Raw genomic sequence first — 27495 nt, forward strand, 5'->3', positions numbered from 1 at the left:
AGTCCATAGGGGCAGAAAGTTCAGACTTGGATAAAAGCTGAGCAACAGTAAACAAACGTAAAGCTTCATACCCTTCATGCTGCTGGTGCTCGTTGCCACAGGCCAGATTTCATCTTGCTCTACTGCATTACTTCAGAAACCATACAATAATGACAGTTTGTAAGACTAAAGGGCAATTTATGCCAGATGGAGAAAATGGCTTATGAATAAGCAGAGTCCAGGAGAAGACAAAAGGAAACAAGGCTCAACGTGGCACAGAGATACACAACAGCAGAAACAGATCAGAACTGAAATTCAGCACAAAATGCAGAAATAAGGTGGGTTTCAATGTACAGAATCCACAGAAGGATATAAGGACTGCCATATTGACTCAGAACAAAGGGCCCACACTGTCCAATATGCTAACTTGGGCAGTCACTGCAAGACAGTAGGTAAACCTGGGCAGTTTTTAAGGACCCTGATCCTTTTCTTTTCCAGGCTAAACAGTTGCAGATCTCTCATCCTCTCTGTATTTGAGAAATGCTTCAGTCATTTAATCTTTGTAGCCCTTCACTGGACTTGTTCCAGCAAGTCCACATAGACACATAAACTCGGGAACCCAGAACGGGACCCAGCACTCCAGATGTGTCTCACCAGTACTGAATACAAGAGACCTCACTGGCTGAAAATACTTTGCCTAACACAGCCCAGGAGGTTGTTCACCTTTGGTGTGAAGTTTACGTCCACCAGAATGCCCAGGCCCTTCTCTGCAGACCTGCTTTGCAACCACCTGGCCTGCAGCTTGTACCAGTGTCTGGGATGATTTCTTTGTACTTCCCTTTGTTGAACTCCACGAGGTTTCTCTCTGCCTCATTCTCCAGCCTGTCAAGGTCCCTCTGAATGGCAGCAAATCCATCCGATATACCAACTGTGTGGTTATCTGCATGTCCTTGTGTGAAGATGTGGGCCCATTTGTACAGTAGCATAATCATATCTTTTGTCTTGTCATCAATATTCTCTCAGGGACGCCTGACACATTGCTGATTGGTTCGGTTGCCACAGCACATTAAACCAATGGTTTAGTGGAGCTGCCAATGATGGAAAGATCTCTCTTTCCTGAATTATAACCTCCAGTTCTGAGTCCAGGATTATCTAAGCACAGTTTATTTCTTCCTAGATGCATAATCTTCCAGTAATTTACACTAAGACTTTTCTGGCACTTTTTGCCACTTCAGTTTTGTGAGGTCCCTATGTATTACTGCAATAGGTTATAAAGCTTCACCAACTCTGCAATTTCACATTATCTGTTGGTCATGCACTGATTTTCTAACATAAAATCTAGGACACAAAGATCCTCTCTTTTTCCTTGAACTTTTACCACTATGCCACAATTAAAGCATCAGCACAAATACGCTTCTTTAGGGATCCATGTCAGTATTGACACTTATTAATGTGGTAAGTCCTTGTTACTATATAAGGACCAAAAAAGATCACATAATATTATATATTATGTGAGCTTAAATGCTCACTTCCATGAATCACGTTGCTGTGCTTGTTTAACACTACAGATTCAAAAAAGTTTAAAAATGGTTTAGAGAAGCTCAGTTTTATTATGTATTACTTCAAATGCCTTAAAAAAATAATTTCAGAAGTGCTGGGTACTTTTGCTCTGAAAATCAAGACTTTATAAAGAGTTTAGGGTTTCCAACCAGATAAAACTAAATTTAAAATGCTTATTTCCACTCATGAGGTCATGGATGAAGAAAAAGCTACTTTCCAGAACCTCTCCAGTTTCCTGCCTTCTCATAGTTATATTATGGAGGGAATGAAGGCCCCTAACTGTCCTGGCATGAATAAAATAGCAAACATAGGAAGATCATAGAAATATTCAGGCTATGCAACAGAGCTGTTCAGACTTGGTGGCTTTCCTTTACAAGAGCTTGTGCAAACATTCTGTTTAATTTTGTATCTGTGCGAGCTTGCATCCTGCGCATCTAATTTTCAGAAACAAACTCACACAAACCCTTATTCTTATTATAAACATTCTCAGCTACATCTCACCTAAATTTTTCATTGTGCTGAGTTTAATAAAAGCTGTATTTAGCACCATTATTTAGACAAGACTTGTTAAAAGGTTTCTGAGAAATAATCCTTTTTTTCACCTGCACTGAGAGGCATAGAATTTGGTGTCTTATGATATTCTGCATGACAATAGTTCTAAAAAAAAGATATCATGAAGATTATCTTAGTGATTCCAGCATATAAGCCCATCCTTTTGCAAAGAAGAAAAAAAAACACTGTTCACACTAGTGCCTTCTATGTGTAGCATCAAATAGCATAGTTATCATAAAATACAACAAAATGTTCAAAAATCCTTTGTTACCATGAACAAATTCTTGTTTCTGGACAATTTACATTAAACCAAATTTACCTGCAATGTCCACCCATTGGTACTGTGTCACATTTTCCTACAGCAGAAGATAATCTTCAAATACTTAAATGAAGTCAAAGTTTATAGGTGCTAAGGTTCAGTTTTCAATGAATTGTAACTGTACTGAAGCTTAAGGTTTAGCATTTTTACTTGTTAGCAACAATCTATCACACTCATGATCCAAACAAAGTAATTGATTACCAAGGTAATCGGGAACTATATGTAGCTTGCTCTTTCAAAATTATCCATAGTATGGCACAGTGTAGGGAAATAAAAATATAGACAAAAAGTTTTCTAGTATTATTATGAAATTGAAAGTTCCTTTTCCTCTGTTCCAAGTCCTTTAGAAGAGCTTATTTATGGAAGTATGCACATCACAGTAAATGGTGTTTCATTACAAGTATCACTGCTGAAAGCCTTGGTTTACTTATGTTTGAACAATGTGTTCTCTCTAGCTCCTAGTTTTTCAGCCTTCTAAATACAGTAAAAAACACTATATTGTGTTTCTTTCACCATAAACTCTGATAATGGAGCTCTGTCATGCTTCCTTGTTGAAGTTTGCATTGCCTTAGGCTGATCTGAAAGGCCATCTGGAAATTACAACTGGTTAATTAGCTGTGAGCTTATGATGTGAAGAGGGCAGATGGAGGAACACAGGACTTCATTGCTCCCTGCCCTGCAAGAGCTACCAGTCCAATACACAATTCATATCAAGGTCCCAGTCTCTTTCCATTAAGATGTAGAAAGATTCAGGTAAGTCTGCCACAGTAATTGTCTTTCCTCAGCTCTCCCAGCTCTGTTCACTGAAGATACCAATGCTGACACAGATAATGTCTAAAACCCATGAGGGACAATAGTGTTTTCAGATGAAGTTCTGCCTTGCAACCCAGAGAACTTAGGTAAAACCAGCTTGGCTTTATATTTATCACGTCTAGGTGTATTCCCAAATGAAAAATCATAAACCTGAACTGTGTCTAATAAAAAAAAGACATTTGAAAATCATCCTGGCCCCGGAATGTATGTACCAGATTCACCTGCACAAGTCACACATACATTTACTGCCCCTGATTTTCTGGCCAGAGATAAGGAAGTCCTTTAACAATATTGCGGTGTTCTAAAAATTACTAAGTGGTTTTCAACTGAGAAGGAAGAGAAAGTTGTACCTTCTCTGGAGACATTCAAAACCCGCCTGGACACATTCCTGTGTAACCTCATCTAGGTGCTCCTGCTCTGGCAGGGGGATTGGACTAGATGATCTTTTGAGGTCCCTTCCAATCTCTAGCATACTGTGATACTGTGATACTGGGAAGCTGTCTTCCCAAATCGTCAGTATTATCCCAAACAACCTTTCGAAACTCCATAGGAAAAAAACCTCTTCACTTCCTTCCCTTATAATTAAGGCAGTTACTGACTCTATCCACAATTGTGCTTGTATACAGCTAAGAGCCAGGGATATGTTATCCTGGGCCACACCAAGTGCATCTGTTATTAACCTTTGGTCCTGTTCCTCAACTGTTTCCCATTTTGTTAATACTTTCAAAATCTGCCACTGGCTAGATCCTAATGCTAGTAGAGAAGACTGTAAGGGTTGTTGGAGCTTTGTCAAATCATGGTTGCAGTGGCTAGTTTTTTCATTAATATTTCCGAATTGATCCCATTTAGGACCCCCAGTCCTGTTCCCAATATTCCAGTCAAATCCCTCTGTTTTCTGCCCTTCAAGGGTGTCTGTTTTTGTGCCCATGTCGTCCATCCCTCGAAGGACGTTTTCAGGAAAGGAGAACAGGTTGGTTGGATTTCAGAGGTATTAGTTTGCATTAGTAATTCAATCCGTTTAAGAGACCATTCTGGGTTGAATATCATTTGTTGTTGACCTGTGTTTCTTATTATGTATGGGCCAGTTTCATAGATTTTGGGTTCTGGGGCAGAAGCCCCTGAAGTTTGAGTGGTTATTATTTTAGTGGGAGCCTGAGTGCTGGCGGAGGCAGATGTTGAGATGGCAGGGGTGGTGGCAGGCTCAACATTTATTTTGAAAAAAATTTATATTCCTCTCGTGTCACGGGCCCATAGACAAACCACCTCAACATTCTGTGTTAACGTAAAATTGTGCCAGCAATCTGGTTCAGTTAATTTTTCACAGATTGTTTCCTGTTTGTCAGTCGGGGAGGTCTGGACACTAATTTTAGTTGGTTTCTTGTGGGTAATTATTTTTCTATGCCTCAGTGAGCTACACATCATATCGTCTCCGTCACAATCCATTCAGCACCCTATACCAACTGATTCTCCCATGGTTCCTTGAATTATTCTCTGTTCCCGAGGCACATAAGGAGAGGGGTATTTTGTTTGATTACCGTGGAACACTACTATGGATAAAGTTAGTTGTTCTATCTCAGATTCTGATCCCATGTATCATGTGTACCCAGGGATAGCTAAGTCCCAAATTGGATCGTGAATAGCCCAACTTGTAGCTCCCTCCCCCTTTTGATATAATATGATCATACATAAAACTCTGACTAAAATTCTGCAGATTAGATTGCTGAACATTTTATCCACAATACATTCATCTCGCGCAGATGAGTTTTAATTTCAGTTTGTTACCGCTTGGTGTTAACTTTCCAAGGAGCCTTTGGAGCCTTTTTGACTCGAGTGTGAAGAATCCAGGCGTTCTGCTCCTTAATCTTGACAGCCATGAAGGTAGTGAGTAATACTTGGAATGGTCCTTTCCACCTTGGTTCAAGATCCTCTTTTCATATGGGTTTGAAAGATTTTACATACACATAATCTCCAGGTAGTATATTATGTTCTGGGCTATCCAATCCCCTGCTTCGAGTTCCGGCCACATGCTTTTCAGTTTTCCTGAGCTGCTTCCCTAACTCTATTATATAGGTTTTCATAGTCTCTTCTCCCACTTGGGGAGACATTCCCTGTTGAACCTCATATGGTCTTCCATATAGAATTTCGAAGGGACTCAATCCCTCTCATGTTCTTGGTTTAGTTCTAATTCTCAATAGGGCCAATGGAAGGGCCTGGGGCCAAGGTAGCCTGGCTTCTTGGCCCAATTTCACAATTTGTTGTTTGATTAGATGATTCATTTTCCCCACCTGACCACTTGACTGAGGGTGGTAGGGAGTATGAAGTTGCCAATCAATACCTGAATGTTTGTTAATTTGTTTTACCACATTTGAAATAAAATGTGGTCCTCTGTCTGAGGATATAGTGGCTGGAACTCCAAAGTGTGGTATTATTTCTTGCAATAGTGTTTTGGTCACTTCTCGTGCCTTTGCACTCCTAGTTGGAAAGGTTCCTGGTCAACCTGAAAAGGTGTCTGTCAATACTAACAAATGTCTATACCCCCCTTTTCTCGGCAGTTCCGTGAAATCGATCTGCCATTGTTGTCCTGGTCCATTACCCTTTCCAATTTGACCCATTTTAAGCTTAGGAGTAATTTTGGGATTTGTCTGAAGGCAGAAGTCACACTGGCGAGTTACCTGTTGAATAGTAGCATATAAATTTCTGGCCATAATCTTGCTTATTGAATATTTATGTAAGGTGTCTGCTCCCCAGTGTGTTTTTCAATGTTCATTCTTTACAAAGGACCATAACACTGATGAGGGAATTATTCTTCCTTGTGGTTTGCTAGCCCACCCTTCTTTATTGAATATCCCGCTTTGATCTGCAATCAGTTTTTGATCCTCCTTATTATAATTTGGCTTACCTTCTAGGGAGACCTTCCCATCAGGGACTAGTGCTCCTTCAGTTGGTACCTCACCTTTTGCCACTTCTTTTGCCTCTCTGTCCGCCAGCTCATTTCCCTCTTCCAATTCGGAGCTCACCTTCTGGTGTGCCTTGATGTGCATAATCACTACCTTTTCAGGTAGTTGGACTGCTTCCAACAATCTTAATACTTCCTTTGCATGTTTAATGTTTTTTCCTGGTGAATTTAACAGCCCTCTCTCTTTCCAAATAGCGCCATGCGTATGCACGACTCTGAATGCATATTTTGAGTCTGTGTAGATGTTTATGGTCTTTCCTTTTGCCAATTCCAAAGCCCTGGTCAGAGCAATCAATTCTGCTTTCTGTGCGGAAGTGTTTATAGGCAAAGGTCCAGATTCTATTACCTCTCTGCGGGTAGTAACTGCATATCCAGCATGTCGCTTTCCACTGACGACATAGCTGCTCTCGTCAAAAAAACAAGGTTTCTTTGCTATCCAAAGGAGTATCCTTCAAATCTGGACGGCTAGAATATGTGGCCTCAATGGTTTCCAGGCAGTCATGATGTACAGGTTCTCCTTCATTTCCACTGAGGAAAGAGGCTGGATTGACAATGTTAGTTACCACTATCTCAACATCATCTTGCTCTACCATGATGGCTTGATATTTCAGGAACCTCTGAGAGGAAAGCCAGTGCCCGCCTTTCACTTCCAGCATGGCAGACACTGTGTGGGATACTAGCACTGTCATTTTCTGGCCCAAAGTGAATTTGCGTGCTTCCTGGATGTTTAGCACTACTGCTGCAATGGCTCTAAGACAACTAGGCCATCCCTTGGCTGCTGCGTCTAACTGCTTAGAGAAATAAGCAACTGCTCATCGGTATGGACCAAGATTCTGTGCTAGTATCCCCAGAGCAATCCCCTGTTTCTCATGGGAGAACAGAAAGAATGGTTTACTTACGTCTGGGAGCCCTAAAGCCGGAGCTGACATAAGAGCACTCTTTAACTGGCGGAAGGCATGCGTAGCTTCCCTTGTCCACTGGAGATCTCTGTTTCCATAAGCAATGAGTGCATATAGAGGCTTTACAAGCAGTCCATAGTTATAAATCCACAATCTACACCACCCTGTCATGCCCAGAAAAGTTTGTAGTTCTTTTATTGTTTTGAGGTTTTGGGGTTTGACATATTGCTTCTTTGCGCTCCTGTCCCAAAGTTCGTTGTCCAGCGCTAACCTCATAGCCCAGGTAGATTACTTTCTGTTTTACTATTTGAGCCTTTTTCTTAGACACCCTATATCCCTGGAGTCCCAAAAAATTTAAGAGGCTTACCGTCCAAGCCACACAAGCTTCTTCTGTCCGGGTGGCAATTAGGATGTCATCCACGTACTGCAGTAGTCTTCCTTCCTCCGGTGGAGCTTCCCAAGACTCTAAGTCTTTAGCAAGTTGTTCTCTGAACAGGGTGGGACTGTTCTTAAATCCCTGAGGCAACACTGTCCATGTGAGCTGGGTTTTGTGCCCACTCTTGGGGTTTTCCTATTTGAATGCAAAAATTTTCTGGCTGGCTTCATGGAGAGGGAGGCAAAAGAAGGCATCCTTAAGATATAAAACAGTAAACCAAGTTAGTTCTGGAGTTAAGCAAGTTAGTAAGGTGTGCTACCACAGGGTAAAGATCCTCACTGATTTTGTTAACAGCTCTCAAGTCCTGTACCACCCGATATGATCCATCAGGTTTATGGACCGGTAAGACTAGGGTATTAAAATCGGATTGGCACTCCTTTAGTAATCTTAACTGTAGAAAGTTTTCAATTATTGGACGGATTCCTTCTCTATCTTCCTTTTTTAAAGGGTATTGTTTGACCCTAACTGGTTGTTTTCCCTCCTTGAGCTTAATCTGTATCGGGGGTGCATCCTTGGCCCTCCCAGGTACGTATGGTAGCCCATACTCCTGGGAATACCTGATCTAATATATCTTCCCTGGCTTTTTCCTCTGCTTGGTGTGTGATCAGTTCTAGGCTTAGCATTTCTATGTACTGTTGATCATTTACTTTCAAGGTGATCTCGCCTCCTTTGAAGGTAATAGTGGCCCCTAATTGTTCCAATAAATCTCTCCCCAGGAGAGCCTTTGGGGAATTGGGCATATATAAAAATTTATGAATGCCCCATTGCTTTCTCAATTGATATTTCAATGGTTTACAAAAGTATGCCTTTTCACTTTGGCCAGTTGCCCCTCTTACAGTAATGTATTCTCCTCCCACAGGTATCAATACCTTATTCAGGACCGAATACATTGTCTCAGTGTCTATTAAAAACTCTACTTCTTCTTTTTCATCCTCTAGCTTTATTATAACCAGTGGATCCGCTAGGGAGGATTCCCCCGGTCCCTGTCAATCATCTACATGTGCCATTACCTGCTTTTTGGCTGTTTTATGCTGGTGATTGTGATTTTCCCTGTTTCTTGGGCATTCGTTTTTCCAGTGTCCAAATTTTCGTCACAGGACACATTGTTGTCTTCCTAACTGCGGTTTCTGTCTCTGTTCCCTATTTCTCCCTTCTTCCACAACTGCTACTAATCTTCACACTCCCTGTTTATAGCCTTCTTCCCGATTACTGAACACCCTCCAAGCCTCATCCAGCAACACTTCTAAGTTCCTTCCCTCTGTTGGGCATAGTTTCTGCAGTTTCCTTCTAATATCCCCAGTTGACTGACCCAGAAACAAAGACACAAGTTGTTGTATTCCTGTTTCTGAGCTAGGATCTAGTGGTGTGTGTCGGTGCATTGCATCTCTGAGCCGATCTAAGAACTCGGAAGGTGATTCCGAAGGGCCCTGTTTTACAGCATATAGTGCTGACCAGTTTATGCTCTTTGGGATAGCTCGTTCCACCCCTTTAATGATCCATTCCTGATATGCTTGTAACCTTTCTCGCTCTGCCGATCGGTTAGGGTCCCATTTAGGGTCCTGTAGCGGGAAGAATTATTTAACATCCTGTTGTCTAGTCTTATAATAGTCTTCGGCCAGGTCACTTGCTGTTTTTAAAATTAATTGCTTTTCAGTTTCTGTCATTGCCTCTAATAGTAGCTGTATATCATTCCAGTCTGGATTATGCTGCCTCACTAAAAACTGTAAATATTTTGTAACATTGACTGGATCATTACGATAATCTCTGGCTATCTTTTTCCAGGCTTCTAGATCTGACGTTGTGAAGGGCATCTTTATTAACATGGTATTTCCTTCTGGTCCCACTGCTTCCCAAAGGGGTGCCTGCAAAACTTGTTTATGTTGTGTTCGGGAGGAAATTGGGCTTTCTGGGGGAGTTTCTGAACTTTCTGAACCTGTGCTTTCCTGTCTCTTTGGTGGAGGCTTAAAGACATCTATTAATTCTTCCACTGTATCCCAGTGCCGAACCTTTTCCTGTTTGGTACACCGCTGACCAATATCACAAGAGGAACTGCAGCATTTGGGCTTAATTTGGCTGTCTCTTGTCTCTTTCCATGGCCAAAACAAGGGGATCCTGAGGAGGTATCATTCCTCAAGCTCTCTGCCACTCCAGGTGGTTTCAGAGGGTGAAAAACATATCCGTGTATGATACTTCATCCCATTTCCCTTCTCTCATCAGAAACAGCATGAGTAGTAACATAGTGTTATAATCCAGTGTCCCGTTAAGTGGCCACTTTACCCCATTTTCTAACTTATAGAGAGGCCACCATTGATTACAGTATTTAATTAAGGTCCTCTTACTTTCCATGCCCCCGGGTCCTGCGATCTCCTTCCAGTGTACCAAAATACACCCCAAAGGGCTCTTTTTCAAAATTTCCTTGCTCTGACCTGCACCCATTTTCACTTTAGATATTTCTTTCCTTCAACCTTCCTTTAATATCTCCTGCAAATTCTAACCCACTGATCTGCTCTTACTTCCCAGCAAGTTTTTGGGACTTTGTGACTATTTCCACAAACCAAGCTTATATTTTGGGCCCAAAATTATATCCCTCAGGGCGAGTGTGGTGAATTCTCCTGTATCTCCAAATACACCCAAAACAATATCTCCAAATCCACTGCTCTTGCGAATGACTATAAAAATAAAACTCACACAGCGGACACTGCCATATTATCCATGTAAAATGCCACTTATAATACACAGTAATATTCCCACAGGGTACACACGGGATCCCTCTCGGGTATCTAAGGGTCTGCTCTGCGTGTCGCACCAAGAATTCAGGATCTACTATCTGTCATAAAGCTAACCACTGTGGGAGGGGTAATTGTACCCTTCCCCAATTCTTAAGCTGCCTAATGATTACAGATGGAATTTGCAAGACAAGAAACAAGCCCCCTTCTTCCTTTGAATCAGTGGGTACTTCTCACAGTATTATTCACTGAGGGAAGGGTAAATTTCCTCTCCCCCAGCTTTTTAGCAGCTTCTAGTTATAACATATATGATGCAGACAGGACAGACAACATAAACACTTCGTCCATTTCCGGACGTTCCCCTCACAGAGAATACAGAACCGTGGATCGGGACTCTGCACTCGCTTTGTAGCTATACCATGTCTCAGTCACACAAACCACTTACATTTGGGATCCCACATATTCATACTGGGTTTTGCTTACCACCAAAATACTCTTGCACCCTTCAGCGAAACCTGGAGCTCGAATGATGTTTGGCCGCTCTATCAGCAGGCTCTCTTAGCCCATGAGCTCTTAGGATTCGTCCAATACAAACCGCCATTCTATCAGCAGACGAATCCCTGGGTTCACCTGATCCACTCCCAGGATCGCTAGCGGCCGCTCTATCGGTTAGTGAATCCCTTCCTGCTTGCAAGCCCTACCTACCAGGGGAACTACTCTGTTCACCAGACGTCTCTGCGTGCCTTACCAGCAGCCCCGGGTCAAGCGTATGACTTATAGACCCTCCAAAATTACCAACAAATTTTAAGCATATTGTTTTTCTGCTGCCGGCACAGGTTGTTGTCTGTCCCTGCAGTGAGCGGACAAGGAGCAGAGCTCCTTCAGGCAAGTGGCCTGGGGCACCTAGGATGTCCGCCCCTCCGCCGATCCTGCAGCCAAACAGACGTCTCCTGGCTGGCTCGCCAGATTGATATGCGGATAGACTCCACAACTCGTTAAAGTTGTAAAGTAGGTATGCCTTTATTCAGCTGAGGCGCATGGGGGATTGCTCCTCCAAAAGCATGCGCACCTCAGTGATGTTTTCCCTCTACGTTTGTACATGTTCATGAGGTTACACAACACGTCTATATATATTAATGATCTATCCCCGCTTTGTATTATAATGAGGTAAAAAAGTTCTTCGCGCTTGCACAGTGCCTCCTGGTGGTCGTGGGCGAGGGTCTCAGGATGAAGTAAGTGAGTCTTCCTCGAGGCTGAACTTTTCACCCTTGGTCCTCACACATGCTCCTTAGGAGCCTGGATGAGTCTGGTCTATGTCCAAATGGCCTTTATTGGAAATAAGTAACTGTTTTTTCCTTATCAGGAGGTTATGTTCTGGTACTGCACGGTAAGGCATGATAGGTATTTGCTGAGTGATATATCTGTTGAGCAAGCCATGTAACTTAAGCAATACCCCCTTCTAAAATTTACCTAACCCCCTTGTACAACCCCCTTGTACAATAGTCTATATCAAAGGAAGTAGAAGTTAGCTTACAAAGCACATTTATGCAAAAAGATTATTCTGTCACTCTCTGTACTATTTTGACTGCTACTTGTATTTGAAAATTAAGACAGATAAGCAAAGAGGTATCATCTTTGGTAAATAGCTTTTTCTGCACCAACAGTATCATAACATATCAGCTTGAATTTAAGTCTTATTTCTTTCATACTGATTGCTGATGAAATACACATGCATGAGCACCACTGAAAACTGCATTTTCACAAGTTTTCCAAGAAACCTGGTGACAACTGAAGATTTAAGATTTACTTAAGATCAATATCAAATGTTTCCCAGAAGATGGCTGGTAAGAGGCAGGGAGAATTATAGCACATTTACAATTAATGTTGAGACAAAACTTGAGAGAAGTTCTTCAATAAACATGTTCATTAATATGTCGTTGTACTTGGAATAAAATGATATTTTGACCCAGATAAAAATATAAGACTCAGTATTTGTTCATAAAATCATTTTTCTCTCTTTAAATCACTAAAGAGCCCATGTTTCGAAACATTAACCTCCCGACTAAAGACAGAAAAAAGCCACCTGATGTCCACACCAAAAAATCTTTCCTTCTGCACTGTAATCTGAAGAGTCAACCTCTGCTTATTTTACCCTGTCATACTTGCTGACATCAGCCTTGCCATTTTCAACTTGTCAAATAGCCCACTGACTAGCTATTTTCAACAAAACTGAAAATATTCCAGGAGCAGCCCAAAGGAAAGAAACAACAGTGTATCTAGTTTGCACAACATTTCCAGATCATCATTATTTTCCAAGGGCAGAAGTCTGAAGATCTTTATTTTTTTCCCAGTGAGAAAAACTATATATGGACTCAAATGTGAGTCCACACATTGAAGCACTTTAGCTCTTTGCTTGTCCATTACAAGGTGAGAAGTTCAAGGTTCCTGATATTAGCTAACAGTAATATACACGTATGCAAAATCTTGTTTACCTTTCCCCCTCCTATTCTTTCCTCTTCCTTCTCTAAACCATTTCAGTGCCCGTGCCCTGACATCCTGAACTCCACAGGTTAAGCTGCTTTTGATTTGCAAAGAGAGTTACAATAGTTAATTACAAAGCACAATCTTCTGTGACTCAAACATTTTGCATTTATAGGCTTTTGATATAGTCCAGAGCAAGAGGCTAACCCATATTTAATTTGTCCAACACGTTTCTGGTTAAAGCTCCATCAAATGGGTGACTGGAATCCATGCAATTCAGCTGGAAAAGTCACTTTGAAGGAGGCACTTATCAGCAACATTTGCCTCAGTGGAAACAGGAGGCCCTGAGGGCCAGGGGAAAATCAGTGGTTGGTTATAATAGTCAAAACCAGCTATTCCCCACAGGATAAAGTGTAAATAATAGGTTAGATATTATTATTTGGAATTGATTTTACAGCAGGTATAAAATTAAAGAAAATGAGGCCATTTCTTTAGGCAACAAAGGTCTCTGCTTTGAAATGCCCTCTAGCCTGACTCCCACAGCCCCAGAAGCAGGGGGAGGATGCAGCAGGGCTTGCTTCGCAGCGTGCCCAGCACCATGCAACTGCTCTGCACAGAGCATGATTAACACAGCTGAAGGCCCATAGAGCTTAGCACAATTAAATCAACAGGCTGCAGCTCATTCCTCCAGCGTGACAGAATAAAGGCACAAAACCCAAACGCCTTTGCTTTCTTCTATCTTCATGTTTGCTGGAGTGATTTTTGTTGAGTGTTTAATCCTCTCTGCAGCCCAACATTGACACAAAAATTTAATATGCATGTGGTTTTGACTGAAAAACTCCCAACTCAGAATATTATGAGCTCACATTTTCAAGTCATACATTCAGTAGTTAATTCTGAGGGGGTTATACATTAAAATGAGAAACATTTTTAACAGTATTGTGAAGGAATATGTTGGGCAGCCTGGAACTCTGAATGTTTTTCTTTTCTTGCAAATGGACACTCTGGAACACCTATACAGAGAAAGCCACAAACTCCTTTAACAGGAAGATCACTGTCAGACTGCTTTATCTTGAGGAAAAGATATTCTGTAGTCTTTTACATTAAATTACTCATGAGGCCTTTTATAGAAGACCTGTATATACTGTCCTGAATGAGACAGCTTAGGAAGAGTCCTTCCAACTGTACTGCTATTGTAAAGGTGATAAAATTATTCTTTGCAGAACACAGCAAAGACCATCCTTACAAATCTGCAGAATAAGAATGACCTTGCTAAATAGATGTACTAAACAAAAATGTGGATACATTCTCCATCTACAGCATCCCAGCCAGGTGTGGTAAGTAAAAGTTCCTCTTGCTCAAGCCAACAATTATTATTCTTTCCTGATTGTTTCACTGTCCCTAGAAAATTTAACAATACTGTTCTCAAAAGCATTAATGTTATAAATTGAGACCACAATGGATCGTAATTCCAATTAATTTTATTAATTGTAGCAAGTAGAATACGAGCAAAGACAGCGCTGGACGGCAGGGGAGTCTGCGCTCCGCCAACTACCGTGCCAAGTAAATCAGACTGTCCCTTTTTATACATCCTGACTTCCGTGTTCATAGAGTGGTGGAGATACTCTGCGCATGTTCCAGCTATTGCTAGGGGTTCAGAAGTCTTCCTCCTTTGTCCTATGGTTGACCCCGTCAGTTATACTTGCTTAAGAGATAAGCGGCGTCTGTTGTGCTTGCTTAAGAGATAAGCGGCGTCTGTCGGTTATACTTGCTTAAGAGATAAGCGGCGTCTGTTGTGCTTGCTTAAGAGATAAGCGGCGTTGGTTGTGCTTGCTTAAGAGATTTCACATCAGTTGTTATCCGACCTTTACATTGGGTTTAGTATAAGTCTTAATAAACAATATCCTAGTCCATAGTTTCTCACAATCCCCCCTTTTTCTTTTTATTCTATTATTGTTTATTAGAAGCTACTTTCATTCTTGGCACTGTAAGCAAACCTTCTTCCACAATCCCAACATTTATCATAACATTCACAGGGTAATACCTCACAATTACAATCATAGTTCTTACTTCTTTTTGATCTTCCCAACGATAAAGGGTCCATTTAAAAGGTTCATAGGGGTTTCCCCCTTTTGCCTGGGTTATTATCAATAGTAAAACTAACAGTATACCAAGAAAAAGGGTGTTTGTCAATTTTGCCAATTTAAGTATGTTTTTACCAGTCCCGGGGAAGTTCGGCCATTGCTGCTTTTGCATCCCATTGTTCTGGTTCTTTTCTCCACAATTTATTCCTCCTCTGCCTCGCCCGTCGACTCGGTTGCTTCGAGCCACGGGGTGTACCATCTTCTCGGCAGCAAGGGAATTCTTCAGGAGAACAGCTGCTTCGGGCTTTCTGCCTGTTTACATAGGCTTCCCACTTTGCCGCTTTAACTAATGGGGCAAAGCAAGACACAGTTAGTACTTCCCTTCTGCACTTTATAGCCAAAAGTTCAGCTATAAAGGGGACTGGTTCGTTGGGGTGGTAACAATAATATTGAGGATTTATTCCTTTAGCAAAAATTTCCCACCACTCATAGGATTCCTGAATAATTTCTTGTCTAGACTCTAATTGTTTTAATTTCCACTCAGTGAGAGTTCTTTGGATTTTCCAACACTGTGTGCAAATTCCTATTGGAGGATATCCATATTCACAGTGTGTCCACCATTTATCCTGGCATACCTTACACCTAAAACAAACAAATGGATTACAGTTACAATTTAAATCATTGCACCTAACTCGTATATCTGAGGTGCATATATTACTTATATCAGTATATTTTCTATATTCAATATTGTGTGATTGCATATATCTAGCAATTTTCTTTACCCCACTTTGTACATTTCCATATATAATAAAAGAACAAAGAAATTATTATTGCAAGTAAGAACAACAATACACACTTTATACCAAAAGGCAACGCAACAAAGGGGTCGAATAAAGTCTCTATCATTATAAGCAAACACTGTTAGTTCTTGATTTTTCACTTTAATTTCTAATTGTAATTCAACAATTAAGTCTCGCCCTAGCAGATTAAATTCTGCTTCAGGGACGAGCAAGAGTTCACCCATTTCAAATTTATTTTCAGTTTTGAATATTACATTTTTGATTTTACTTACTTTAAAGGGTTCTCCTTTTGCCCCAATTACTTGTACTTTTTCAGGGGAAATTTTGCATCCCTCGGGTATTTGTCTAATAGTCGATTTTTCAGCCCCAGTGTCTACTAAAAAGGTGAACTCTTGTTTATGGGGACCTATTTTTAATTTTATCAAGGGCTCATGATGACTCCGGTCCCCTAAGATATAGAGCCCCTGACTCTCCTATTCCGTTCTCAATATTTCCTCATCCCTGATCCTTTCTCTGCAATTCTTCTTTATATGTCCCTTCCTTCCACAGTAAAAACAAAATCTCTGTTCCTTCTTTACTACTACGTTCCCTTGTTTCGTTTCAGCAGATCTGTGTTCATTTGTCCGTCCTTTACGATCCTCTCTGACCGCTGCTACCATCATTTTTATTTGTCGCTTGCTGCTCTCTTCCTCTCTCCTTACATATACTTTCTGAGCTTCCCTCAATAATTCATCTAACCCTCTATTCTGCCAGTCTTCTAACTTTTCAATCTTCTTTCTGATATCCTCCCACGATTTTGCCACAAACTGAGTTTTGAGGAGCGCTTGCCCTAAAGGGACGTCTGGATTTACCCCGGAGTACAGCTGAAGGGCTTTCCTCAGTTGTTCCAGCCACTCAGTAGGGCTTTCATCTTTCTTCTGCATTTCATTAAATGCTTTATTGATATTCTGGCCACGGGGTACTGCTTCTCTAATCCCCTGAATTACTATAGTTCTTAGGTCCTGCATATGAGTTCTATGCACCGGATCCTGATTATCCCAATTAGGTCTTTGGAGTGGCCATTTAATATCTGCTTGAGGTCCCTGAGCATGTTGAGCATCCCACAATCTCATTCCTGCTCGTCTAATCATGCCTCTTTCCTCGGTAGTAAATAATTGACCAAGGATAGATTGCATTTCATCCCAAGTATAAAGGTTTGGTCCTAAAAATTGATCTAATCTTTCCGCCACTCCGAGTGGGTCCTCAATTAGGTTTCCCATCTCGGTTCTTTTAAAATCTCGTAGGTCTGCCGAGCTTAGGGGTACAGAAATATATCCAATCACAGGTTGAGGTCCCCCCCATGGGCATTTCCCTTAAAGGATACATCTGAGCTGCCCCTTTTTGACTTCTAGTCACGCGTCTAGGGGGAGGGGGAGACCCTTGTTCTGATTCTGGTGGGGGAGTGGGCGCTCTGGGGACCTCTGGAGGGGCTGCGGGAGCAGGCGGGGGAACGTAAGGAGGGGGAGTTAGAAGAGTTTCATCTAACTCTTCCTTCTTTTTCTTTTGTTTAGTTTTTGTTTCATTCAGCGGGTAAAGTCTAGCTCTCGGTTTCTCGAGCCACACTTCCGCATATTGACTCTCCTCTGGGTTAAAGGAATTTTTACTATTAACCCAGAGGTTTAATTGCTGTCTTACCCAATCTTCTTCTGACCCACAGACTAGCCAAAAGACATGTTCAGAAATCTTCTTCCCTCCCCATATCTTAGTACAATATTCTATCATCTTTCCCTAGGGTTCCAGGGAAGTATTTCCAATTGTCTAAGATGTATGCCAGAGGGGTATTCTTAGGTACAGTGGGTACCCTTCCCATGGGAGTCGAAGGCTTGCTGCCCTTCGCCCCCATCTTCTGAATTATCCACAAACACACACTCACTCGCTCCCCTTGTTCTTGGCCCAGTCCCTCGCGGGAGATGGGAAACGCAGTACTTAAGGGTCCGCACTCGCTTGGTTCAGTATGTCGAACCTCTCATTCGTTATAATCCAGGAAACCCAATCCCGCCCGAACAGTAAACCCGCGAAAAAATTCGCAATATACTTACGCGTCCTGCGTCTTCGTCCGGACTCCCGTGCACAGAATTTTTATGGGATTTTTACCGGTTTCTCCTTTGCTCATTATTCTAGAATTTAGGTTCGTCGGTAAGGGCGAGGTAGGCTGTCGGGCGCGGGGCCGCGGATTGCCGCGGGGCGCCTCCCCGGAGGACAGAAGCCCACCGTTCCTCATCCGAGTCACGGCACCAGAAATTATTATCCGAGTCACGGCACCAGAAATTGTTATAAATTGAGACCACAATGGATCGTAATTCCAATTACAATTTTATTAATTGTAGCAAGTAGAATATGAGCAAAGACAGCGCTGGACGGCAGGGGAGTCTGCGCTCCGCCAACTACCGTGCCAAGTAAATCAGACTGTCCCTTTTTATACATCCTGACTTCCGTGTTCATAGAGTGGTGGAGATACTCTGCGCATGTTCCAGCTATTGCTAGGGGTTCAGAAGTCTTCCTCCTTTGTCCTATGGTTGACCCCGTCGGTTATACTTGCTTAAGAGATAAGCGGCGTCTGTCGGTTATACTTGCTTAAGAGATAAGCGGCGTCTGTTGTGCTTGCTTAAGAGATAAGCGGCGTTGGTTGTGCTTGCTTAAGAGATTTCACATCAGTTGTTATCCGACCTTTACATTGGGTTTAGTATAAGTCTTAATAAACAATATCCTAGTCCATAGTTTCTCACAATTAACGTTCAAATTTTCACTGAACTTAAGCTCCTCATTGACAAACACCTCTAAAATTTAGCCTAAGCTTAATTCTTAAAATGCTATAGGCACTGAGGAACCAAAGTCTCAGTGAAACCCTGATACTCCCAACTCCTTTCTGAAAACAGACTAGATCATAAATCACTAAGCATTTTGTCTAAAAAAAAAAAAAAAAAAAAAAAAAAGCTACTTTTTTGCCCTGTTGTAATGAGGTACAAATGCATTAGTCCAATTGGACTTACTTCCAGCAATATCAGGTCTAAGTTTCATCAACTACACGTAAAAACTGAATGTACAAAAATCTAATTTCAATCTTGCCTTTTTCTTTTTAAGTAGTTGTGTGGATTCTCTTTTCTCATTTCATCTTCCATCTTCATTCACTTCTCTCTTTGCCTCCTTTATGCTCTCCTTTTACATTCTTTTGTTAGTGTTTCTGTCTTCACTCAGTGCTTCTTCATTGCCCCTTCAAAGATTATTTTTAAGCATGTTAAAACCAGAAATGTAGGACCGAGCCCTATGATGAATACAATACTTTGAAAGAAACCAGACTGTACCTAGAAAAGGTTGCAGGTGGTTTTGTTGATTTTTTTTCTTTTAAAAAAGGGTTTACTGCTTTACCAGTCTGAAAAGGTCCTTTGGCTCTGAAAGTGGAGACCATAGCACTCCTGATGAAGAAGGTATAAAGCGCATGGCCCCATGGGAGAATATGATGGAATATCTGTTCTGTCTGCACCAAAACACAGCCACAAAAATTTCTTCTAAACCTGTCAATGCATTGCCTTTTTCTCAAGAGAGAAAGTAACAGAACACCATGGTCACTGATAGAGGCCTGTGAGCACCACATCCTAGTGCAATGTTCTTTATGTTTGAAAGCCCTATATCAGCCTCTCATCCAGCTGTCTTGAGCTTTCACACAGGAGGTGGTTGAATCTAACCAAGAGTGGAGGAAAAGCTAAGACCTCTGTTTTCATGCACATTTGGAAGTCCCAGAGATACAAATGCTAATACAAAATCTTTGTCAGTCAGCACTATTTCACATACCTTGATGTGGCCTTTCTTCTTACACTATAGTTACGTAAGGAAAAAGTTTGAGTTGTGCTTCCCCTACTTGTGAGTTGTAAACCAACTGTTAAATGTTTGTGGCAAATGTGTTCTTATTCAGCAGTGGGGGACTGTTGTCAATTTGTTGATATCTTACATACATCTTTGTCATTCCCCTCCCTAAGCTTTCATCAGACTATGAATCTCAAAGCTGGGGGGACCTCGGTAAATTTTCTTCATTGTCAGACTTAAGCAAACTTTGAAAAAACAGTACTGTTGTAAACAGATATCTGACTTCAATGCTACAGCGCTCTGAAGTATTGGGATGAGAGCTGGAAGTTAAAAATGGCTAGTTTCACAACTAAGATACAAGTATCCTTCTCCTAACATGTACAGAGAGCAATAAAAACCCTGTCCTAACTTGCTCTGGCACTCCCCGTTATCAGTTGATTTGGAAAAATCTCCAGGAACAAACTCACAAAGAAAGTTTAAGTTGACAAGCAGGTATTCTTTACTGCGGCACCGGCAGACATGGGGGATAGCTCCCCCTAACGTGTATCCTCGTATTGCTACACAAGCCGGCCTTTATATAGTCACTGGGCATACATGCATATTCATGAGGCTATGTATGAATTACATCATTTTCCAGAAAGTTTCCCGCATGCGTACAAAAATGTGGTGGTGGTCTCTGAGGGTCGTTTACTTCTTCCAACAATCTTCATCACTTCTGGCAGCCTTTGAAGCACCGCAGTAGATGTTTACACCAGCTTAATTAACATTACAGACATAGCAATCATCCTGTCCTTCTACTTACCAGTTAGTTTAACTGCTTCCATCCTGGACATCTGCTAGTCCCAGACACTCCCCAGTAGATGTTTACACCGGCTTAATGGGTTCCTTAACACTACAGACACAGCAATCATCCCATTCTTCTACTTACCAGTTAGTTTAACTGATCCCATCCTGGCCATCTGCTAGTCCCATATACTCCCAGTCCCCAGGTCCTCTTTTTCTATCCTGTTTTTCTTACACTTTTTGTACTAAGGTCATAAGGACCTAAAACTATGTCAACTACAACGGTTTATCTTCATGCACCTCAGTTATTTCCCATTGGTACTGTTACAAAGCCATCAAACTTAACGTAACTTAAAACTGATTCCACTTATTTACAAAGGTTTATATTCCATTTTGTGCTTTTGTGCCTCCTTGTCTCACAGTGCATGTCCTCTACATTACAAAAAAAGAAACAGCCTCATAGGTCCATGATTTGATTTACACCATCATATAACTAATACATTAAGCAGTTACTGGAGTCCTTGGTGCACTGCTTTTGGATGAAGTGTGCACAAAACACATTTGGTCTATTAAGCTATGGAAACATTATATATGATTTATATATGGTAAGGGCTGATGAAAAAAAGAGACCAGTGAAAGCTTCAAACCTAAATACATATGCCAAAGTTGGGAGTCTGATTCTGCTAATTGCCAGTACGAAGCTGGAATAATGTAATTAAAAATATGTGATGTTACATAGGCCTAAACATAACAGAAGATACCAGTGTGAAACTTAACATTCCACATTGTTATATATATCCCAATTTAGCCATAATTGGTTTTAATCTTTTTATTCCAATTGATTAATATCAAGAGGCAATAAGCAAGCAGCGCTGGGTGCGCCGCGGAGTCTCCGCTCTGCCAGCAACGCACACCGGGATCTTTGGGGTTTAGTCTTTTATACTTCTCGGTCCTGGGTCTCAACCAATCTCCTTGTCTTCTTCACCTGGATACCGACGTGGCTTCTTTTCATTGTTCTTCTCTTGTTGCTGAGGTCTTCCTTTTGGTGAAGAAACTTCTTAGAGGAGGTTGCTAACCTTCTTGGTAATGTATTAACAAGGAGACGTTTGTTACAAGCTTAACCACAATCTTAGCTTTATTTGTTCCACACCTCGTATGTCTATTTGCTCAGTATTTAAGTTTCACAACATCCTGTAACAGGATGTGTCTCTTGGTCGCCCAACCATGCTAGCACTTAAGCAGTTGAGTAAATGGATTATTCCCTTGTTTCTTCTTCTCTTTCACCATTGTACTGACATAAACAAACATCAGGATCATTTCTATATATCTCACACAAAGTACAACGGTCACAAGGAGTTCCCAGTTGTTGACACGAATCATTCCTACATTTTCCACACACATGAAATGCTGGACTTCATTTGGTAAAGCTTCAGACAACCATCTGACACTTCAAAAAAAAAAAAAAAAAACCCTAAAAAAACCAACTTACCAACCAACAGTGTGAAACTGTGAAAGTTCCCAGCATCTTTTTACAAGAAGTACCAACTCAAACAGATTTTGCCACTATTATGAAGAGAAGCTGCTAGGTTTCTACGTGGGATTAGCTTGTCTGACAAACAAATCTTTGAAAATACATTTTATTTTCACAGATATCCTTGAAGCATAACTTTGTAGCCACTTTTACACATAAGTATCTCTAAATATGATATGAATCATTTTTTCAAGTAAGCTACTAATCTAGCCAGTTACAGTAAAATAGTTTGTGGAGTATTTGGGCTGTTTGGATTTGTGCTGAAGGAGATACACGAATAACGACTTTTGATTCTGTAAAATCAGTGTCTTCAGGTACTCCAAAACTGTTATTTGAGATTAACAATACCAAGAGTCAGGTACACCTTTTCAAGTTTCCAATTTGATTTCATATATTTCATACATTTTCTTCTTATTTTTTTCAAACAGGAGCAGGCAGCAGTGCTGTGTTCTGGCATTAATTACACATGGAAACAGAAAACCTGATGTAAACCTGGTAGCATTTTAAGAATCCAGCTATTGTGAATTCATCTGGAATTTATTGGGCTACCCCTGGCTGTAATAAATTCATGCTGTATTAGTAGTAACATCACATGTATACTAATAGATGTTTTACTGAGATCAGTATTATTTAATTGACTCAAAGGATTAGTTTAAGTTCAATTTTCTTTTACCTATATTTTTCAAATAGCTTTCTACTGAAACACAGCTTCCCACAGGACAAAAAGAAGGAATCAGAAGAAAAAACATGCATAAGAAAATACACAAAATCTGACATTTTTTTCTTAAGATACAAAAAGCATTAAAATCATATAGTCTATCCCCCATGTAAACAAATATATCGTGTTTACTTATAAAAAAAGTCTTCCGTGGGAAACAAAACATTCATCTCTACAAAAGTGAACATATGCAGATTCAAGAGAGTTGAGACGTATGCAAGTAAAAATTACCTCTATTACTGAAACTGGAAAAGAAATGATGCAAAAAATCTGTTTGTAAAGAAGTACCGAGCAGTATCATCTGCACATTTCTGCTTTGTCAGGCATGCCAAATAAGAGAACACAAATAACATGCAGAAGATTTCACTGTTACCAGCTGCATGACTGAGGTACAGTAAGTAATGGAAAAACAATGGCTTGAATATCAGGGTTGGAAAGGGAAGACATTCTTAACTGTTTGCTATATCTTGTGAACTGTACCAGAAATTCTAATTCTGCATTCCTCCTTGTCTCTAAGTATGCACAGCTACCCTTCTGTTGTGGTCCAAACTACACTCTGGACTTGAGTGCATGACTCATTTGGTGGCATTGTTATGAAAACGCATTTAAGGGAAGCATCACAGCAACAAATAGTGTGGCTTTACACCGATCATCTACTACATTTCTGCATGCAGGAATCTGTAAGAAAGCTCAACAGAGAGGTCTACCAAGAGTCCCCTGGGATAGCCTTTTTGTCAAAAGGAGTACTTTAGAGATAATCTGGTTTTCATACTGAGTTAAAAAAGCCAGTCAGAGTTAATAGGAATTCAAATTATTGTAATTCAGATTTGTTTCATATGGTTACTATTATAATTCAGTTTCTCATAGCAAAACAACAAAATGGACATTAAAAGTGAGTGAACAGTGAAAGAATCCCAACTTGCTGAAATTCAATTTTCTTCCAGCAAACTTATCCCTTGTGTAAAAGTTGCGAAGGCACAGCGGATTAAACAAACAGTGTAAGAAAGATATGCTGAACACATGGACACAACGTAACTACAGAACTTGCTAACATATAACAAAAAAATCATTCACACAGGGAAAGGAGACCACCTTTGTGGAGCATGCTGCTTCATAACATGTGTGAAAAAGACCCTTGTTACAGTGCCCTCCTGAAGCACAGCCACAGCAAAGGAACAGCAACAGTCTCCCTCCAAAGACAAAAATACACATAATTCAGGAGATTAACTCAACAACTGAACTAGAAGGGGCAGAAATTACGTAGCAGTCACCAATCAAATGACAGAACCAGGTTTCCAAACAATACAGCACTTTGATCCAGACGAGATCCCTATGTCTGTTTTAGGACAGGTATCTGCTGGTTTGTAAACCAGCTATTGCTATGCAGGGAAAAGAAGCTGTGCATACTTTGGGTATTTAGGATGGGGCTAAGAATAAGGCTAGAATAACACTGGCAGGAAGTGGGACTCCACAGAACAAGGTTAGTGCTGAGCTGGGACTACCTGGCACTACAGGTAGTCTACACTACACTACTTGCACTTGGACTGCTTCATTTACCCCACTTTACCAGAGGCTTTGTACCACACTATGATAGTAATAGGCTCTGCAAGGGCAGCAAAGACTTCTAATTTTAACACTGAACAATAAGCTGAACCAAAGGTTAACCTCCTTTTTTCCCCTTCTTCAATAAAAACAGCCCAAAAGACTGTGCTCTGCATTAATAAAAACTAAGCTTGAGGCTCTTCCTATCTGAATGCCTCTATTCTTGTTCTCCCTTTCAGCACTAACAGTTCAATAGATTTACCAATGAGCCTATCCCCTCTAGGATAAAAGGCACTGAGATAAGACGAACATAAAGGAACAAGAAAAATCTCTGCAGGAAATACTTAATACAGCTTTTATAGCATTCACTGTAAAAAAGCAGGCTTATGTGCTAAAGGTTGATTACTGAAGAAAAGCTGCTGTTTCAATCATTTGTAAACAGAAACTTTTACATGAGCACCAGAATGATTTATTGAAAAATAAATACATTTACTGAGGCATCCAGTTTGGGTAACATTAAAAAGTAAGAGAAGAATCATGTTACACATAACCTGTATTCTTGTTGCTTCTTGTGAGTTACTGAGAGTCATCTGGCTTCATAGGTATTGTGCCAAAGCCTGCTCCCATTTTCATGAATATAAAAATGGTGTAACTATACTGGTTTCATTGTTTAACTAAGCTTGCCTTGCTGAACATTCCCATAGGGGAAAAATGAGTTACTAAGCATCATTCTTGAAGATACTCTGACGTGAGGTTTACCATGTCATGACTAGGCTGAAGCCTTTCACTCCTTATTAATCACATGCAGTTTTATACTGGCAGAGTTAACTTGCACAAGTGTTCAGGAGAGACACTTAAAAAGACAGAACATTGTCAAACTCAAAACCCCACTATCAGACACCCAGTTGCATAACCTATTATATAACCAGTTAGGATTCTTGCCACTACTGAGACATTGTTCTGTTAGGTGTTTTGTTCTCTTGGACAGAAATAACCAACATCGTATTCACTTTACAAATATGCCAAACTTTGCTGCCAACCTTTCCATCCCCAGGTGCTGAAAGCAGCGGAGTCACTGTGCCATCACTGATGGAAAAGAGGTCACTGAGCCTGTCCAAAGAAAAAAGTAAAATGTATGCATCTAGCAGGCTTAACACATCTGTGGATCCCTGAGGTCTTCCCTGTTCTGCCAAATTTCATATGAAAATTAAGAGACTTCAAGTCTTTCTATGATGTGTAGGAGATGGCTGGGGCTATGAAATCTAATACTGACAAAAGACAAGGAAGACTGCTTAGTACCAGAGTGCATAAGATGCCTACGGTACACAATGCCCAAAGAAACCACAATAACAGAGGAGATACAACATAAAAAGACCCAATAAATTTACTATGATTTTGAAGCTTCCCCTTTAGAGAAAAAACTGTTTGGTAAGCTCTTTATTCAGAGCTTTCCTGTAACATTTTCATTAACGATCTGGATAATAGGGCAGAGTGTGCCCTCAGCAAGTTTGGAGATGATACAAAACTGGGAGGCGTGGCTGGTGCACCAGAGGGCCATATTTCCATCCAGAAGGAGCTCAAGAGGCTGGAGAAATGGGCTGACAGGAACCTCATGAAGTTCAACAAGGGGATGTACTTTTGTGGAAGAATAAAATAACCCCCATGCACCAGCACATGCTGGGGGCCATCTAGCTAGAAAGCAGCTTTGCAAAAAAGGATCTGGACACCAAGGTTGAACATGAGGCAGCAATATGTCCTTGACACAAAGAAGGCTAACGGTTTCCCAGGCTGCACTAGAAGGAGTGTTACAGCAAGCTGAGGGAGATGATCTTTCACCTCTACTTGGCACTAATGAGGTTGTGCCTGGAGTGCAGGGTCCAGTTCCAAGCTCCCCAGCAACAGAGATATGGAGCTACTGGAAAGAGTCCAGAGAAAGGCCACTGAGATTATGAAGGGACTGAAGCATCCCTCCTAGAAGGAAAGGCTGAAAGACCTGGGACTGTTCAGCCCAGAGAAGATCTCTATACTTGGAGATATTCAAAAGTCATCTGGACATGGTCCTAGGAAATTTGCTCTAGGTGATCCTGCTTGGGCAGGGGAGCTGGACAAGATGACCTCTCCAACCAAGCAGGGGATTGTACAAGATGACCTCCCTTCCAAACTCAACCATTCTGTGGTTCTGTATCTCCTTCAAAGTGGTAGAAATAACATGTGTTATGAATAAGTACATGTTGAATTACATGTATAAGCTTTTCACTTCTATTACCTGAAAAAATCATTACAGAAAAGGAAACCAAACCCACAAGAGCAAGTATACATATATAAAACCATGTCTGAGATAAAGTAATACAAAAGCATAAAACACAGTAAATACAAATGAGGAATATTTGAAACTTGACTTACTTGTGAATATTTCACTGTCACACACCATGTAAATTTACACCTTCCCTGGTTCCTTACATTATTCAGAACTTTATTTTTCATTTTCCTCAGATATAGACAGATTCAGATGATTTATAAATTCTGACAGCAAGCTGTTGCCAATTTCACTATATACATGATTTAGACCTGGTTTTAGTTTAATTGACATTTTGCTTTTTAAAACACAAAAATTGGGCACTGAGGAAAAACTTTTAACAGAATCACTGAAATATTACCAAAAGTAGCCCATAAATCACTAAAAATTATTTTTAGATTCCTAGAGAATGAACAGCCAGTGTGTCAAATAGAATGAAGGATTGATGGGGAAGGAGTATATTTTTCTAGGAGCAATTGTTTTGCTTCACAAAACATAATCCAGTTATAAAAGGCAGCCCTCTTCCAACATAAGCATGGTTTCTAGTGTTCCACTTAATAATACAATAAACCAAATACAAGAAAATACATTCTCAAGCATATAAGTAAGTAGCAGCACTTTTACCAAAGACAAGAAAAGACTGGGTCTATAAAATCTCACCTTAATGCCATTAGAGACACTGGTAATTTCACACTACAAATCTCAAGAGGAAATAAGAGAGACATGCAGTTCTAAAGCCACATTCCCAGACCATGTCCTTCTCCTCCACTCAAAGACAATGGGGAAGAACCAGAAAAAGAAAGGGGGTTAAAAAAAAGGCCATGACAGGGTTGAGTGGGGACTGAGACTGCCTGTTTTAAGGAACACCAAGAGTCATTTAACACAACAGAAATACTCTGCATAAAGAAAAGCCGAAGTCGCAGAAGATAAGTCAGTATTTTGTTTCAGACCAATACATGCTACCTTGTAACTTTTGGTCATTATTCATTACTACAGGGGTCAGGAGCTGTTTGTGAATTAGAACTCGATTAAGTTTCCCAAAATGCTTTTAAAATCACAAGAATTGAATTTTAAAGGTGAGAAGTGTGTCAACACCTTCTCAGAAGGTCTGCACTGTCATCTGCACACAAACTCAAGTTATTCCCTTGTCACAACAGCTCTGACTTGAGCTGCTCTGTAA

General features: G+C 40.7%; 1 protein-coding gene across 1 annotated transcript; it reads right to left on the minus strand.

Moving 5' to 3' along the window:
- Window positions 1-14272: 14272 nt before the first annotated feature.
- Window positions 14273-17865, minus strand: LOC308222820 (uncharacterized protein; the record flags this gene model as incomplete). Its single annotated transcript, XM_080621246.1, has 3 exons — window positions 14273-14523; window positions 14941-15447; window positions 17684-17865. 3 exons carry the CDS (start codon window positions 17863-17865, stop codon window positions 14484-14486), a joined length of 729 nt encoding a protein of 242 aa, XP_080477372.1. The 3' UTR covers window positions 14273-14483.
- Between the last annotated feature and the right edge of the window lie 9630 nt (window positions 17866-27495).

The sequence above is a fragment of the Psittacula echo genome, assembly GCF_963264785.1.
Source record: "Psittacula echo genome assembly, chromosome: 1".
Taxonomy (NCBI): domain Eukaryota; kingdom Metazoa; phylum Chordata; class Aves; order Psittaciformes; family Psittacidae; genus Psittacula; species Psittacula echo.